Source organism: Onychomys torridus, chromosome 6 (genome assembly GCF_903995425.1).
Source record: "Onychomys torridus chromosome 6, mOncTor1.1, whole genome shotgun sequence".
Taxonomy (NCBI): domain Eukaryota; kingdom Metazoa; phylum Chordata; class Mammalia; order Rodentia; family Cricetidae; genus Onychomys; species Onychomys torridus.
In genome coordinates, this window is record NC_050448.1 from 62,607,647 (window position 1) to 62,625,545 (window position 17,899).

The window sequence follows — 17,899 nt, forward strand, 5'->3', positions numbered from 1 at the left end:
AACACTGGACCCCTGGTGGCACACTCACACCTGCACACATGTGCATATGTACCTATGTCTTAGTCACTCTTTAATGCTGTGAAGAGACATTATGACCAAGGCAACTTATAAAAGAAAGCATTTAACTGAGGCTGGCTTACAGTTTCAGAGAGTAATCCCATGACCATCGTGGTGGGAAACATGGTGGCAGGTAGGCCTGGCACTAGAGCAGCTGAGAGCCTACATCTGTTCTGCAAGGTGGAAAGAGTGAGCAGGACTGGGCCTTGCATGGGCTTTTGAAACCTCAAAGCCCACAGCCAGTGCCACACCTCCTTCAGCAAGGCTACACCTCCCAATCCTAATCGTTCCTAAAAATTCCACTAACAGGGAACCAAACATTAAAGTATGAACCCATGGGGGTCATTGTCATCCCCACTACCACAACCTAAAAACATACGCAGACACCCAAAAGGAGCAACAGGTTTCAATATGGAGAATGAGCAAGAGAGTTTCACTGTGGCAGCTAGGAAAATGGCAGGGTCCTGTTAAGGTCCCCTTGGATGGGGAGCCCAGGCCAGTGTGTGTGACATTACCTCAGCACATCCATGGCTGTGTCAAACAGTGGGTGCTCGGCCTGAACTCCCAGTGACCTTGGCATTTCTGACTGTCACCCATTTCCCCCAGCGGGAACCCTTCTCTTCAGAAACTCACCGGTTTGCACTGGCAGTACTGTGGCCAGTGAGGGAGGGTGGGAGCCATCTGGGAGAGTGTGAAGGTGGACAACCATGCCACAGCCTTGAAGACTGGAAAGGGTTTTGGTGAGGGAGGCCTAAGTGATGTCTGTGGGGATGGACATGAACTGTGTTAGCCGCGTCATCAATGTGTGTATCCAGAGCAGTGGGGTGGGGAGCAGGGAGACTCACTTCAGCCGGGAGATGCAAGAAGGTTCCAAGAAGAAAGGGGGCTACAATTTCCAGAAATAGAAATCTTTTGGCTTTGAAGTTACAGTCACTGTGTTGATGGTTGCAATTTGTGAGCTCCTGAAATTTCATCTTGGGAGAGAACTTGGGTATCTCAGATTCAGCTCTTCCATTGAGCAGATGGGGCAACTGAGGCCCTAAGAGATCAGATGACCTCCCCAAGAGACCCTACTCCATTTAGTGTCTGTATGCTGGTTGGTCACCCTGACTCTCCACTTAGTGTCTTTGTGCTGGTCTGTGAATTGGAAGTTTGCTAAGCAGCCTTTTTTTTTTTTTTTTTGTCTGTCTGCCTCTCTCTCTCTCTCTCTCTCTCTCTCTCTCTCTCTCTCTCTCTCACACACACACACACACACACACACACACACACACACACACATTGATTTTTACACAATCTGATTATTTCAACAAGAATGTCTTCAGGGTAGTATAAGGACTTGTGGGCTGATGAGTCCAGACAGCAAGCAGACCTCTAGAAACTTCCCCCTGATAACATATTTTTTGTCTGTCCTTCCCGACACTCTGAGCTCTTACTGGCCCTCGTCTAAGGTGTTTGCAGGATCCTTAGTGGACTCTCTGAACAGCCTTCTCAACAGCTTCTGCTATAACAAGGAAATGAGCCTGTTGAGTGAACACAGACCCCCTAGTGTTTCCTCAGAAGGGTTCATAGGCATTAGCATATAGCGAACTCTTCAAGGTATTCCATTCCCAGTAAAGGTATACTGTCATCCCAAAATCACATGAAGAGGAAGCCAGGGACCACACAGTGGAAGGGATTCTTAGCCAGTTGGCTGCCATAGTCCTTTTTCTGTTGTTAACACAGCCTAGGGACCATCTAAAGAAAGAGGATTATTTTGGCTCATATTCTGATCCAAGGTTGAGTGCCTATATGTTGATGGATGGGCTTGCTGGTAGAAGCCTACTGCCACAGAAGGCTTCATCACTTGGTGAGAGACCATGAGGGAGACCAAGCTGGCTTTTTTGGACACCCACTCAAAGTAACCACCTTTTAAAGGTCCCCCCCCCCGTCCCCTCTTTTAATACCTCATAGAGATTGCATATCAACATAGAGTTTCAGTGGGAACAAACCATATTCACACAGTAGCCACTGACTGCCAGCCTAACCACAGAGCTGACCTTAGTTAGTGAGCCTCTTCAGCCACCAGGACCAGTGTGGCAAAGCTCACATGTGGCAGCCTCACCATGACTGGGCAGTACTTCCCACCTCCATTCTTTTTGTAAGCTTCAGATATGTCCCATGTGGTTTTTTCCTGAAGTTGGTTGTCCCGTATAGAACACATAGTTTTGGTGAGCTTTTGGCCTCTCTGGAAGCCCGTGAATGAAGCAGGAAGAAAGAGGAGCCAGAACAGAAGTGGCGGCCCTGGGCTTCCCCTCTGCAGACTGAGGAGAGTCTGGGAGACAAGGAAGAGAGCACTGAATGGGCAGAGTGAGCAGACAAGGGGCAGAAGGGATGCCAGGAAGAGGGAAGACCCAAGAGGCCCCGAGAAGAGTTCTCAGTGCAGCATCTGGAGTCAGGGACAGGGGACAGGAAGAGGGAAAGCGGGTGCTCAGCAGCTAGTGAGGGTGTGGTTTTTCAGAGAAGAGCTTCTCTAGGGGGTAAGGTATAATCCTGACACATGTGCTCCCAGAGGGCCAATGGTACCAAATGTCAGTTTACTCATTCATTCAATCCTTTATTTACTAGCAGAAGGTACTAAGCCAAGCAGGGCAAGTAGCTGCAGGATCAGTTAGCATGTTTCCCAGTAGGAAGGTCTGAGCATGTACAAGGGACAGGATTAAATTAGCTTCGTGACAAGGGAGCTGAGCATCCCAGGAGGATTTCGGGGAGGTTCTGGGTGCAAGGCAGGTGAGGAGTGGTTAGATGTCGTAGGAAAAGAAGAGCATCTGGAAAGCACTGCACCTCTCAGCCGAAACTCTTAGGAAATAGCTAAGGGCATGTCCTGAGAACAAGAGTTTGGAGAATAGTTAGGAGTGGGGTGCCATGTGGGGCCCCAGAAAATAAGAAAACAAAAGGATCAGTGAACAGCATGTACCACCTGGCGGTCCAGGCCTCTGCATCTTTTTCCAGGAGCCTTTTGAGTCTTGCTTTAGCAGAAGAGAAGAGGGATATGGGGCTAAGGTAAGTGTAGGATTGAGATGGGCTGCCATTTCATGGGGTGGAGCGTAGTGTCAGGGTGTCTGCTCTTGGGGCCCGAGCTGGAGCTGTGATCCTAAGAGAGCTGTAAGGGACTGAATGAAACTGTAGGACTTGCAGACCCATCCCACCCTTTCCAAGATACCCTGCTCAGAACCGACGAGGGGTCCAGGAAGCTTAACCTTGAGGTGTCAGATTCTTCTTTCATGGAGACACATTAGCTGTCCAGAATCCAAGATTATCTGACAGCGGCAAATTAGTAAGCTGTGCTGCTGCCACCACTGAGTCTGAATTCTGATGCTTTATTTATTTACTGATGAAGGATGTCTCTCAGGATCAGTATGACAGCTACTGATCCTTGTCATGGTCTCACAGGTTTATCCCTGGCATAGCTGCAACCTGCAGTCAGCCTCCCATATCTGGGGTTCAACCAACTACAGATTGGAAATACCTTTGAAAATTTACAATAGCAGTGAACATGTACAGACGCTTCTCTTATCAGTATTTCCTAAACAACACAGTGTAACAACTGTTTACATGCCATCCATATCATATTATGTGGGTAATCAAGAAATTAAGGCATAGGGAAGGGAGTGTGTAGGTTCTAAATGATTATATCACCATGTACAAAGGACATGAGCATCCACAGGCTTTAGTATCCGTGGGATAGTGTGTTCTGACCACCAGACCCTTAGGTACTAAAGAGCAACTGTTTGTATAGTGTGCCAATTGTCCAAGCAAGTCCCAAGACACAGGAACTATTGGCCTACCGTGTATCAGTGTGTTGTGAGAACAAAAATGTGACTGAGAAATCCTATCTGCTGTTAGGTCAGTCCAGAAATCTATAGAGAAAATTAATAAGCAAGCTAATCAATGAAGGCCTATGATGAACTTCTGTAAGGCAGAGAGAGTGCTTCCGTCTTAAGTGATCTTACGTTCTTTCTCTGTCCCTCCCTACCTCACATCTTTCATAGCATCATGGTATGAATTGTTGTGTGTGTTCCAAAGCCATAGACTGTGGTCCTAGGAAATAGGAGTCTGGGATGTGGAGCGTTAGGAATAAGATTAGTGCTTTTCTACAAGAGGCCTTGGGGAGCTAGCTTACCCTTTAACTCTTGTGAGGACACAGCAAGAAGGAACCAGGAACAGAAAGCAGGAACTCACTAAATACAGGCTCTGGGGCGCTTTGATCTCTAATTTCCAGCCTGGAGAACTGGGAAGAATAAGTTGTCTATCCATAAGCCACTCTACCTATGGTGGCCTGTTGCAGCAGATCAAATGGATCATGACAATCATTGACTTATGAATGGTGACCTCTTTTCATGTTCCAAAAACCCAGTGCAACCTCGGTGTTTATTATGAGTTCTGTTTAGGGTCTACACTATAAGTGGTGATTGTATTTTATGGATTTTACAACATCCAAGCAACCTACATTTTGAAAACAAACTGATTCTTATTTCTTGCCAGTAAGGATGGGAGGTTAGAAAAGATTATTGTTTACTTTGCAGCCTTCTGCCCCACAGACTTTAACAGGATAGTTCTTAGACTTCTGAGTAGGAGTGTGGTAACACTAGATAGTCTCTAAACCTAATTTCCACTTGGAATTGCCCTTTTTCTGTACTTTGGAGTAAATAGTAGTTTAAGGATGATGGACCTCCCTAGACTAAATGAACAGCCCCTAGGTAAGGGACTTGAATTAGAACATGGTGATCGTGAACACTATTAGTTTGGAGTTCATGGAAACTGGCACTGAGGATAAGCTATCGTTCCCTGCTCCTCACCCAAAAGTTTCTAAAGAAATGAATAGTGAGTGACAGGAGCCAAGACTTCTACAGAAGGTGTTTTCAAGTGCTTCAGAGTCCTTTTATACTGACACACTTAGGTGCTATTTATAAACGGTTCCTATTTTAACGAGTCCCGTGATGACTTCAGATAGTCATTTCATTACCCTAGTTACTGTGTGTATTTAGAAGTGGCTAGATATGTATTTGTAAAGATGTGCTCTATGACTGTCTTCTCAGCAGTCTGAGTGCATACATACCCTACTCTTCTCTGAGTGTGAGTTAGTAACACTTGAAGTATTTACCTGCAGTGTTTATTTTCATAGTGTCCTCCAATAGGTCACATCATTTAAGTGGAGAAATAGTGAGTTTCTAGGCCTGTCTGTGTTGAGAAAGCCATTAAGAATCTGCAGATAAACAAGGACATTGCATATAGAAGGCCTATGAGGTAAACATTGCATATCCCTATGGAAAAATTCCTTCCAATGAAAAAAAATGTATATTTGCATAAAAACACTCAGGAAAGTGGCTTTATTAGCTGTTTTGTATGAAGGCTTTCTTTTTTTTTTCTTTCAGATCAGATCTTTCAACTACTAGATTTTTCGCCCCTTTGTGGTTCATGAATTTTGTAGTCATTTCCTTTTTTGAACTAATTACATTGAGCAGTTGTCTTTTGCTATAACTGCCATCAAACAGCTGTTATTGATGGGTGGTAAAATAAAAAGTTTTTAAAAGCACACCAGTACAAAAACTTGTTCTCCTAAAATACAAAATAATAGAGCCCAGCTAGCCTATTATTTTCATCCTTGAGTATAGTTGATTATTTAAACATACAAGAGCAAACGTTTGGATTCTGGTAGCCAGTGGGCACTGCTGATGTAAGATGCTGACTTTTTCTCTTTTCTGGGGGCCACTAGTCCTGTTACACCTGCTGCGCTTGCTGAGCTCCTCGACCTCCTGGACAGCCAAGCAATTTCTTCAGCAGCAGCTAAACAGGTATGTGCACATTCCCAGAAGACTTCCCATCGCTCCACAATCCCAGTTAATACTCATGACTGAAGTATTAAGTGCCCGTGAGTTTGAACACTGGAAGATTTCATTTGGCGAAAGTAGAAAGCCAGCAAAGTGCAGCACAAGGAGTCAGCAGAGGGATTTGGCTTCTGGTTTTAGCTTCCTGGGAGAACTGGCTATTGTCTGCCTTTTCCTGGAGTGTCTCCCACAAACGTTGCTCCCCAGGTAGCCTCGCCAGTGTCGTGGCCGGGGAACCACAGCTTGTCCTTGTCCACCTGCCCCTCTCCTGTCCTCACAGGCAGTTCCAAGGCTGCCTCTGCTCTCTCACAGACCTGCCCTTTGAGAGTTAGTCCTCAATCAGGAGCTGGGGTCAGTCTGCTGCATGCTGGGGAGATGATGCTTTACACGCGCACCTAGGTGTGGAGATACGGGAAACAAGAATGGCTCAAGGCTAGGTGGGTGAGTGATTCCTAGAATTCAGAAAGCTCTGCAGATGAGGACCCGGAAGATGAAGAACACCCAGGGGCTGCTTCCTCTCCACTCCAGAGATGGCGGGTGCAGCTGTCAGTGCTGCAGCCAAAACCTTATGTCACTTTAATGGTGCCTTTTGCATTTAATATTTATATACTCCGACAGTAGTGGCAGGTTACAAAGTGAGGCTTGGGGAAGCAGCTGCTTTTGGTTAATTATGAGACACCACTGGCATACTCTAAGCTCTCTGCTGTGAACCTGGGGACAGAAGCTGGAGAAGGTTCTGTGAGCTGCCTCATGTGAGGCTGTCAACAACAGGGACCCAGCACTTAGGAGAGGCTTTGCCTTTCGTGCATGTCAGAGAATTACAAATGTTTATGGCAGTGCTCAGCGGTGGTGGAAAGAGTAGATGGCTCAGGGGCAGAAACACTATGTCCACACGTAAGAGTAGGTGATGTGGCATTTGAAATGAAAGAAGAAAAGATCCTCCCCTTGGCCTTCGTACCCCCCCCCCCCCCCCCCCCCCCCGCACACACACACACAAACCAAGTGTACCGAGTAAGGTAGTTCTGGTGAGGAGAAATAGGAAGGCGGGAAGATGCTGGCAGCTGCCTTCAGCCGCAGACAGGCACGTCTACATTTTATCAGACTTCCAGCATGTCTAAAGGAGCAGGTGAACCCTGCTTCTTTGAGGCCATGAAATGAAAATATAAAGCTGACCTGCAGTGTTTAGTGTGTGCTGCTAGGGGAATCTCCCTCATGAATCAGGGCCTGGGAACTTAGTCTTGTATTTTCTACTCCTTGATTTTTCTGAGCAGAAATGATGAATATTATGTTTATTGACTGTAAAGGATTTAAGTAGCCAGTCATGGTGATATAAGCCTGTAATGCCAGTACTCAGGAGACTGAGGCAGAGTGATATGGAGTTCAGACTGACTCTGAACTCTATAGTGAATTCACAGCCAGGCTGGACCACCTAAGAAGACCTTTCTTTCAGCTGACAGACAGACAGACAGAACCCTTCAGTGATTATTAAATATATAGGTGCTACCCTGAATATAACCGTCATTGCTGTTGGGTGGGTGTCATTCACAGACTGTCATCATGTGGATGTACAAGGAATCAGGAAAGGGAGCGTGGGACCAGAGGTAGCCAGACATAAGCTCAGAGAGATGAAGACTTCAGAAGGAAGAGGCTGTACTGTGATTTCACTTTGCTTTCATTAAATGTATAGTTCGCTGATATTTTTTACTTATGAAGTATTTTCCGATGTGTTAATATAAATTTTTCAGAATAATCTCTAATAATGTGTATTGCTATGGTATAGACGGTAATGTCTCCTTTCTCATGTTTGAGATGGTTTTTCTGTATAGTTCAGTCTGTCAACAGATGTGCTATCCTGCTGTCTAAACTCCCAGGGTGCTGGGATTTACAGCTGTGTGCCAGCCACATGGCTTTATGTTTTTGTTTTTTAACTTTAGGTCTTTCCTTGATAGTCTAGCTAAAGACTTGTCAGTTTTATCTCCTCAAAGAACCAACTCACGTCCTTTGTGGTGTCTTTCCCACTCTCTCTGCTCCAGTCCTTAGTATTGGGGTTTGGTTTGGTCTTGTTTTTCTAAATCCTTAAGATATATCATTGGTTGGGGGTTGGGGGATTGGGAAGATGACTGTGTGTGACCAGAATTCAGATCTTTAGCACCCATGGACAGGCATGGTAGCCCACTTCAGTGTTTGGAAGGTGGAGACTGAGTATTCCTGGAGCAAGCTCAATAGTAAACTTGGGTTCTGAGTTCAAGTGAGAGATCAGATGGAGAACAATCCAGAAAGATACTCACGTCACATACCAAACACAGATGTGCATCCATACGTATGTGAACACACACACACACACACACACACACACACACACACACACACACCACACACACACACACACACACACACACACACACACACATACACACACTACACATGCACACACACACAAAAAAAAGCTGTTTTAAACTTTTTCCTTTTTTAGTGCATGCTCATTTCCAAGGACCTTGCTCTTAATATGGCTTTTGACTTAGATCGCAGGTCTTAGAATGTTGGTTTTTTGTTTTGTTTTGTTTTGCATTTTCACTATTTGAAGGAAAATTGTCCATTTCCTTTCTGACTTCCCCAGTGACACACTATTTGTTCAAAAGTCTATCTTCAGTTTCCATCTTCTTGGTAACTTCCAAAGCTGACTTGTTATTGCCTTTAGTTTCATTACATTATGATCAGAAAATATAGAAGATATGATTTCAGCTTTTAAACTTGCTTTCTGTTTTTTGTGTTTGCTTTGGGGTATTAGGGTTGGACTGTACCCTGAGTGACACCTCTAGCTCCTAAGTATGGGGTGCGGGGGAGGGGGGTGTCAGTGCTAGAGACAGAACCCACCCTTGCACCCGCTGGGCGAGCATTCTACCAGTGCCCTATAGCCTAACCTTGAGTTTGTTACGACTTTGTCCATTGTAAAGAGAGTTTCCCACGCTAAGGGAAAGAATCATCCAGTTGCAGCAGTTCAGACAGGTGTGGTGTAGACAGCACATTGTGGGGGAGCTCACTGTGTGGCTCCTGCTCCATTTGGAAGCTGTTGTCCTTATCAGGTGACGGGGTTTCCTCAGACTCTGTTTATACTGGATCTTAGTGTAAGGGCATGTGGCATTGGTAGAACCCGCAGTAGTCAGGGGCCTGGAGCACCTGTCTTCCGAGTAGACAGGAGTCTAGACAGGTACTTGACAGGGAAAGGTGAGGGCAGGAACAGTATGCATGTGTGCATGCCCCCCCACACATGCCTTTGCACACACATGCACACCCACTGTCACACTCACAGTCACAGTTAGACAGGTCCTAGTGGCCAGCATCACATTTGGGTAGAATGGCAGCTGCTGAGGGGATGCCTGCCCAGAAGGAAGATCTTGGGGTGGGGACTGGCCATGTATACTTAGAGTTAAGGCAATGGCTGGAGCTTTTCTTGCACATTTGTTTGCGTTTGGCACATGTGCATTTCATGGCACACAGGTGGAGGGCAGAGGGCATTAACAGGTGTCAGTTCTCATTCTTTCTCCGTGTATGCCAGGCAAGCTGCTGGCAAGCTTCTGGGAATTCTCCTATCTCACTGAGGGACACTGAGATTACAGATGCATGCTGCTGTACCTGTCTTTATGTAGGTCATGGGGATTTGAACTCAGGCCCTCACACTTGTACAGCAAGCACTTTACCCATTGAACCACCTCCTCAGCACTTCATTTTCATGGCTAAGTAATATTCCACCTTACAGGTATACCGCATTTTATGTATCAGTTGATGGACAGTTGTTTCCAATTTTATAAATGATGCAGCTTTGAAATTCATATATAACTTCTTTAATTTGTATGTTTTCCGAGTTCTTGGGTATAGATGGAGGGATGGCATCTGTGGAATGTATGATTATCTTGTCTGTTACTCCAAGTGGCTGCACCATTTCTTATTTGCTCCCTCCATGCAGTGTAGAAGGTTCCAGGTACTCCACATTCTTGCCAGGACTTGATACCTTTTTACTTTTGTAAGTTTTTAAAATTAAATATATCTATCATTTCCCTATCTTCTCTCCTCCCTCCAGCCCCTCCCATCAACCCCATGCCTCACTCTTAAATTTATGGCCTTCTTTTCATTATTTCTGCTATTTATATGCACATGAATGTGCATGCATGCCTACACACACACACACACATACACACACACACACACACACACACACACACAAGCCAGGCATGGTGGCACACACCTTTAAAACCAGCACTCAGGAGGCAGACATAGGTGGATCTCTGAGTTCCTGGTCTACAGAATGAGTTCCAGGACAGCCAGGGCTACACCAAGAAACCCTGTCTTAAAAATAATATTTGTGTGTGTGTGTGTGTGTGTGTGTATGTGTGTGTACAAATAAACACCAAACCAACAAAACCTTGCTGAGTCACTTAAAGTAATTGCTTATTGTATGTTTTCAGAGATGACTTGGTATTGGGTAACCAGTTAGAGGTTCATCCCTGCTGACAACTGATTCCCTCTCTTGGAAGTCTGTAATTGCCTGTAGCTTCTATCCAGGGGTAGGGACCTGTGAGATTTCCCCTTCCACAATAGCATGTCTATTAGTGTTGCCATTGTTGCAGTCTTGTTTACACAGCCACAGTGTTGGGGTTCCATGGGTGAGGCTCCCTGTCATTTCCAGGAGATCCGGTCTCACAGCAGACTTTTTGGCCTCTGAGCCCCAGGAAGGGGGTTGGGTTGTAGATGTGTCAGTAGGAGCTGAACACCCCGAGACCAGCTGTGACTGTATCTTGACCAGCTGTGGTTTTCTGCTGTGGTCTCTGTCTGCTACAAGGAGAAGCGTCTTTGAGAGCAGAGAGCTCCACTTCTCTGCAGGAGTAAGGATGTAGAATGCAGTGAGGACCACACTGCTCCAGCTACGTGGTAGCAGTAGGCTCCCTCTGTGGTTCCTCACTGGATAGCCAGTGGCCTGGAACTCACTCCGTGGACCAGGCTGTCCTCGAACTCACAGCGATCCTCCCGCCTCTGCCTCCTGAGTGCGGGGATTAAAGGCGTCATCACCACACAGGATTTTTATTAGTCCTCTTCCTGAATGTGAAGTCGTATCTCACTGGATACATGGATTTCTCTAATGACTAATTTTTGCATCTTATTTTTGTGTTGTCTTTTAAATAAATAAAAACTTGTAATTAATTTTAACACATTAACAGAAGAGTTCAACAAAGTACACTTTAGGCTTTAGGAACTTGGCTGAACCAAGAGTCTCTGGTCCTGTTGATGACTGGCTTTGCCACCAACAGCACCGGAAGAGATTGCATGTGTGACTGAAGTTAACCGCATGGGTAGCTGGTGGTAAAGATGTGCACAAAGACTCTTCCTGTCCTGAGAGGGTTCTGAACACCAGAGAGCCTCCTTCTCTGTTAACCGCATGACTACCTGGTGGTAGAGATGTGCACAGACTCTTCCTGTGCTGAGAGCGCTCTGAACACCAGAGAGCCTCCTTCTCTGTTAACCGCATGACTACCTGGTGGTAGAGATGTGCACAGACTCTTCCTGTGCTGAGAGCACTCTGAACACCAGAGAGCCTCCTCCTTTGTGTTGTCATTTGTTATTAATCCCTCTCTCCACTGCCTCTTGCTGACATTGTTACCAATTAGTTGTGTCCTTTTCACATGTCACCGCATCCCTCCCAGGTGTTCCAGTAGGGCTTTTGAGGCTTACAGCCTTAGTCTCTCCGCATTCTGGGGCCAGGGCAGGAAGAGGTGTCCACTGTGAAACAGCCCTATTTTTCAGAAATAGAAACCTGAGAGTTGTGTGCCCATAATGCACAACCTCCTGGCCACTGTGGACAAAAGCACCCTGCAGGGTCCTCTTTCAGGAGCCAGGTCTGTGTATGGAAGTGGCAGGTGGCAGTCCCATCACCTCTCCTCGCTAAGGACAGGGCCAACTGGGACACATCAGACTCCAGAGCTGTCAGCATCACAGCTGACTTGCATATAGTCCAAGGAGACCCAGGCTATGTTCCAACTGCTGGCCAGGCTACAGCTCAGGGGATGATGGCAGGTGTGTTTGCAGCTTATGAAAGTGGATGGTCCCTGGTCTCCTGAGCATTATCCAGTTAAGGCTGCTGGTGGGACCAGGCCAGATGGGGTCTGTAGAGATGAAAGCCACATTTAACACACTCAGTGCCATTTAACCAAGCTCCTCAGTGTGCTCTGGAGTGGGCCTTTGAGAGAAGACGCCAGAAGCTTTTCAGATGTAGAAATGTTACCGTCTACCTCGTACCGACACTGCCCCGAGACTGGAGTCTCTTTCTACATGCTAACATTCTCTGCACATCTCAGCCTGCCCTGCCTCCTCAGGGGCTCCTGTTGGGGTTGTCACCTCCTACAGGGATGGCCTCTCATTACAGTTGCCTTTGATGAGGGTGGGGATTGTGGGGGGTCCCTCCTCTGTAGGGATATGGCTCCTTCCATGACACTTCTCTTAAACAGACCTTTCCTTTCTATTCTGACTCAAAAGCCTAGGACCGGCAATGGCAGGTAAGGGGTAGCAGGTAAGAGTATAGATTCAGTCCCCAAGCACATAGGCTATTTCTGCCCCACCTGGGGCTTCCCAGCTCATGTCTCCTTACTGTTAGTGGGTATTTATCCCCTGAGATGAACAGACACAGACAGTAGCTGAGGATTATACTGCAATGGGAGCCTGGGCCACAGAGGCCATTATGTGAGAGGCTGGAGGGCCACAACAGCAGGGCGAGGCCCCTCAGTGGTTTCCTTCTTGCTGGCCCCCAGCCAGGAGCTGCTAGCCCTTGCTTAAATCGGAAGGAGCAAAGGGTTGGAACCTAGAGTCTGCTGTATCAGGCCCAAAGCTAGGTGTGAGCTGCAGAGCCACTAACTAGTATGTGAAGTGGACAGCTGTGGCTTCTGACTCGGAGGTAGAGGAAATGTCAGCCACTATGCTCCCAGTGGCTCCCGGAACCACTCAGGATGTACTTTGTACTGCTGGCTGTCTCCAGAGCAGCAGCCTAACATTTAGGAGTGCCTGTCGTAGAGGGCATTCTTTTCCATCCGGGTCAAGTGGCCCCCAGCACCTAGCGCAGTTCCAACCAGCATTTGAGTCTTGGGTCCCAGGCAAGGACAGACTCCTTTGTCAGCCTGTTCCTGGGCCCAGGAAGTGCTGGACCCAGGACCGGTTGTGAGGAGCTGGGAGGGTGCCTCTCCATATGTGCTAAGCAGTAGCTCTGCCTCCTTACTGGGAAATAGCTGCCCTGTAAGTTCTCCGTGACATGGTCTTGCAAGTGCATCTGTCCTGAGCTGGGCTTAAGGACCATTTTCTCTTCTGGGTTTGGATGCCTGAGCTAGGGGGGACTTCTTTAGGAGTCTGTGCAGATGACCTGAAGGATGGGGGTTAACTTCACCAAGTCCTGATAAATCTAGCTGGCAAGCATTAACTTTAGAAATACTTGTGTATAAGGAGGGCTGGTACACATTCCTCTATTGCTCTTTACATCAGTCTTTGAGACCAGGACCCCACTGAACCTGCAGCTTTCCAGTCTGACTAGACTGGCTGGCTGCAGGCTGCAGAGATCCTCCTGCCTCCACCTGCCCGGGGTTGGGCCAGTCTCGGGTCCGCATGCTTACACAGCAAGCTCTGTACCATTGAGCCACACCTCCAGCTCCTGTGGTCTTCATGAAGCACAAACAGGGATAAGGCAGAACAGCTCCCCAGACTTGCCTCTGAGCAGCCTCACACCCAGATAAAGTGCAGGAAAAGCCGCCTTTCTGGGCTGATTCGCTCAGCTGGGACACTCAAACACAGAGAAGCTGGCCACCTTCCGCCTCTCGCAGCTCTCTCCTGGTCAGGGCTGTTTTCTTATGAGTTAGATTTGAAGATCTGTGTCCCAGGTTTTCACTGAACATCTTATAAATGTTATTTGAAGGCCTGTGGTTCACATTTCTTGGTTTTTTTCTGGGCCATCAGGACTAGGTGGAGGTGGTCATAGAGGTGCCCATGAAGCATTCACAGTGGGACTCACCTCAGAGGCACCCTGGGCCCTCCAGGACCGGAGTCTGACCAGCTAAACAGAGGATTGGTGCCTCCTAAGTCATGATGCAGATTCCTGGCTTGTTTTCTGCCCTCACTGGGGCAATGCAGCCTGCTGACATCCAGAGCACCTCCTCTTCCGTTTTGCATTGGCATGTGTGCTGGTTACTGCAGCACAGTCTTTCCTGGAGGGAGGGCTGCATGCATAGAGGCACCCCAGACGGGGAGTGTCCCTGTGTCATGGTTGCAGGCTGAGGGCAGGAGCCAAACTGAGACGCCCTGCATCCTCCCTTGAGTGTAAGGATGAGGAAACCAACCCAAGCAGCAATACCCTCCACAGTGTTGGCCTTCTCCCCAGGTTCCATTCCTCTGAGGTCTCTTGTTCTTCTTTAAGTAGGGAAATGAGCAGAGGATGGACGTTAATTATCCCAGTCCGATTGGGCTCAGCTCTCCCAACAGGACCCAAGGAAGGGAGGCCGGAGCTCCGGACTGCATGCAGCGGCTCCCTCCTGCTGCCTGTGTGCTCTATCCCTTAGGAAATGTCACCTCCTTAATTAGTTTAGTGGACTCAAGACAGACCCAGCACCAGCCCTCTGTGAGGACAGGTAGCCTGGCTTGAGTCATCAAATGGGGGCACACGTGGCTGGACGGAGTCCCCATCCTCTGCAGAGAGGAGCCAGCCAACCCCAGGAGAGACTTGGGCTTGCTGAAGGGAGATGTTCCCAGGCTCAGGGTGAATCCGCAGTCCCTTCCCTGTGGTGCACGTCACCCCAGAGGCCCACGGAGGTGGCAGAAGCGCTGAGTCGTCTCCTTCTCTCTCCTTCCTCACCTGCAGGTGTTTGAGGAGCTGTGGAAGGGCGAGGGGAAGACAGCAGCCCAGATTGTGTCAGAACAGCAGCTGGAGCTGATGCAGGATCAAGAGGCCCTGGAACAGCTCTGCCAAGCCACCATAGATGGACACCCCCAAGTGGTGACTATCTCCAATGGGAGCAAGGTCTTCCTGTGCAGCAGGAATGAGTCAACTTGACATCTCTCCACAGTTCCTGCTGCCACCGCAGACCCTCCCTCCTGAGGGCTGACCCAGCCCTGTCAATCCCTACTCTAGTGTGGGCACTTGAAAGTCAAAGAGACAGAATCAGATGAAGAACACAGCTTCTTGTCCTGTGAGGAAAGTTCGCTAGTGTTTGCTCTCTGTGGAGTTAAAGGAACGGTATCAAAGTCCAATCCCCGGTTTTAATTGGGGGGTCTGTCACTCTCTCCCAGAGTTGCCATGTACATTCTGTGTGGCCATCTCCACGTTGTTAGGAGGACCTGCTGCAAGGAGGGAAGAGAGCAGGGAATGCTCCAGGTCTGTGGCCTGTGAGAGGGGGGAAGACATGAGAGGAAAATGATCTGCAAATTACAGAGAAGTCCTTTGACAGAAAAATGGCTGAAAACCAAGTCATTTTGTGTTCTTAGCATAGCGCAAGAAAGAAAAACCATGCCAAGTTGCAGGTCCCCCCCCCCAACCCACCCCAGGTCTAATCATATTGTCTAGAGTGGGGAAAAATTACTAGTATCCCTTTCAGAATAATGCACACCTCCTGTCAGTGCGCAGGGACACTGACAGCTCTGTAAAGAGCCCTTGCTAGGGAAAAGGAGCCCACACCATCCCAGCAGTCCCCATCTTCCTGCCCCATCTGCAGTGACTGATAAGGACACACTGGGTTTCAGACCCGTCCTGCGGCACTCAAGTATACTAACTGCCAGTCAGGACACTTGCAGAGAGAGGCCAGTATGTGGTTGTGTGATGTTGTTCAGTCCCTCCTGCCCTTACCCCCTCCCTGCCACAGCGCCCACTGAGAGAGCTGCCATCCTGAAGGTTGGTTTTCTAAGGAGCAGCTCTTGTTGGCAGGGGCAGGGGTGCCTGTCCCACGGCACTCGAGAACTGGAGAGGCACCCCTGCCTGATTACACCTGATGCTCATCACAGAGCTGACTGACTCCTGGCATCATTGTAGCCCCAGAGGAGAGTGTTGTGGGTCCCGCAGCAATCATTTGTGGTCACCATCCCTTGTTTGTTCTGATCAGAAGCAGAGGACCCAGGCTCCTTTTGATAGGAGCCTAGAGAGCTCTCGATTGAACCCCTCTTGTCTCCTTCCTCACTTTACACCTTCCAGGAAGGGAAGAAAGACCTGAGTTTAGTTTGCAATCAGTGGAAACCTTGCAGACTCTTGGTATGAGTCTCCTACTTCACCTCCTAACTTCTGTTTTTACAGGTGATGGATGTGAAGAAAAGAAACCCCAAAGCTATAAATAAGCTGATTGGGTTGGTGCGGAAGGCAAGTCTCAGCCGAGCGGACCCGGCTCTGATAAAGGAGATCTTGGAAAAGAAGCTGTCACTGTGATATGTGGTGAGGTCCTTCTACCTGAGGGAGGACAGTGTGGCCCTGAGAACAGGAGCCCGCAAACACTGGTGTTTGTGTGGGTACCATTTGTGTCTCTCAGTCCCTGGCCAGGCTGCACCTCTTGGGAGGTAACATTTTACATGTGTCCTCTGAGACCCTGTGACCTAGGAAGCAGCTGGAGGTCTGCCTCACAGTCTGGAAACAGCTCTGCGGTGAGGAGAGCCATGATTAAAGAAATAGCGTGTTCTACTGTGAAGGAGTTCTAAACAGAATAAAGCTCATGTTTCAACTGCAGGTGCCGATGAATGCTTCCTAGGAGCCAGGTACTGAAGGCCGACAGACTGAGATGGCAGTATGGATGTAGTATGTTATGGGTACAGTGTATTAGCCAGACAAACTCATGTCAAACACACTGTTCAGGCAAGGGTAGGGAAGGAAGGTGTAGGTACTCGCTCATTTGCTGAGTGAGTGCAGGTTCTACTGTGTGGTCAGCTCCCAGTGAATTGAAGTGACACAGACGTTCTCAGATAAATTTAATGAATAAAATAGATACTAAAATAGCACATAAAAATTAACTTCCACTTCAGAGATTTACACCCTTCCCCAACACAATGTTTTAGGTCAAAAAAAGATCAAAAGAGAAGATCTGAAACATTGACTTGTTTTACCTGGAAATAAGATTATAAACGAATAAATCAGAATGTTGACCTTTAACTGTCTTGAAGTACAGTTGACGATGGTGAGGAAGGCCAGCTGCCTCCATCCCCTTGCCTGTGGTGTAGCCATTCCTCCCCGGAGGCCTGGGCACCCCCTTGTTTCTTACGTGCCTGCTCCTCAGACACACCACACTCCTTCTGATGACTAGTTTTCCAGATTGTTTTAGAAATATTTGTCAGACTGTCAGTGGAGGGGGTGGGGAAACCTTGGAGGCCCTCATCTTCGACCAGATTCTCCACCTGGGTAAGATCATTGCTGGGGGCCATCCTTCCAGGGGTAGCTGAGGGATAGGGGAGAGTGGGCACCCCATCTCCATCACCAGACAATGGCTCCTTGCCCAGCCCAAAGCTGAGACAGAGTGGACACCAATGCTGTGCTTTATTTCCGACAAGCAGGAGGAGATGACCTTTAGAATGTTACCTCACCCAGGGAGCCACAGGCCCCACACTGTGTTGCCCAGATGAAGACTGGCCGTTGAAGGGCTTTCTGCTAACCTCCCTACAAGAGAGAAAGGGGACACCTGTCGCTCTGCAAGCCTGAGCTCCAGTGGCCAGAGGGCTCAGATTCAAATTTCATAGAGAACAGTAAGGTTCACTTTTACAAACTCCATTTTTACCAAAAGTTCTGGCTGGGTCATCAAGCTTCTCAGAAAGCACTGACAAGCTGAAGTCCTGGCCTCACTTTGGTGGGTGGTGCAGCTGGATCAGAACCGATTTTGTCAACTGAAAAGAGCATATGGAGGGAGCATTCCCAGAGGCAATGCCATCACACAGTCTTTCTGAGGCTCTTCCCATCCAGCTCTGACACAGCCACCCTGTCCCCTTGT

The 17,899-nt window shown here is 48.0% G+C and overlaps 1 protein-coding gene across 1 annotated transcript in view; it reads left to right on the plus strand.

Moving 5' to 3' along the window:
* Gatb (glutamyl-tRNA amidotransferase subunit B) overlaps nucleotides 1-17,059 on the plus strand; it is a 75,516-nt gene extending 58,457 nt beyond the window's left edge. Inside the window, exons 11-13 of the mRNA XM_036191409.1 lie at nucleotides 5,810-5,888; nucleotides 14,806-14,940; nucleotides 16,228-17,059. Of these exons, the coding sequence (XP_036047302.1) occupies nucleotides 5,810-5,888; nucleotides 14,806-14,940; nucleotides 16,228-16,356 (343 nt within the window). The 3' untranslated portion in view covers nucleotides 16,357-17,059. The remainder of the gene's footprint in view (nucleotides 1-5,809; nucleotides 5,889-14,805; nucleotides 14,941-16,227) is intronic.
* Nucleotides 17,060-17,899: the final 840 nt, after the last annotated feature.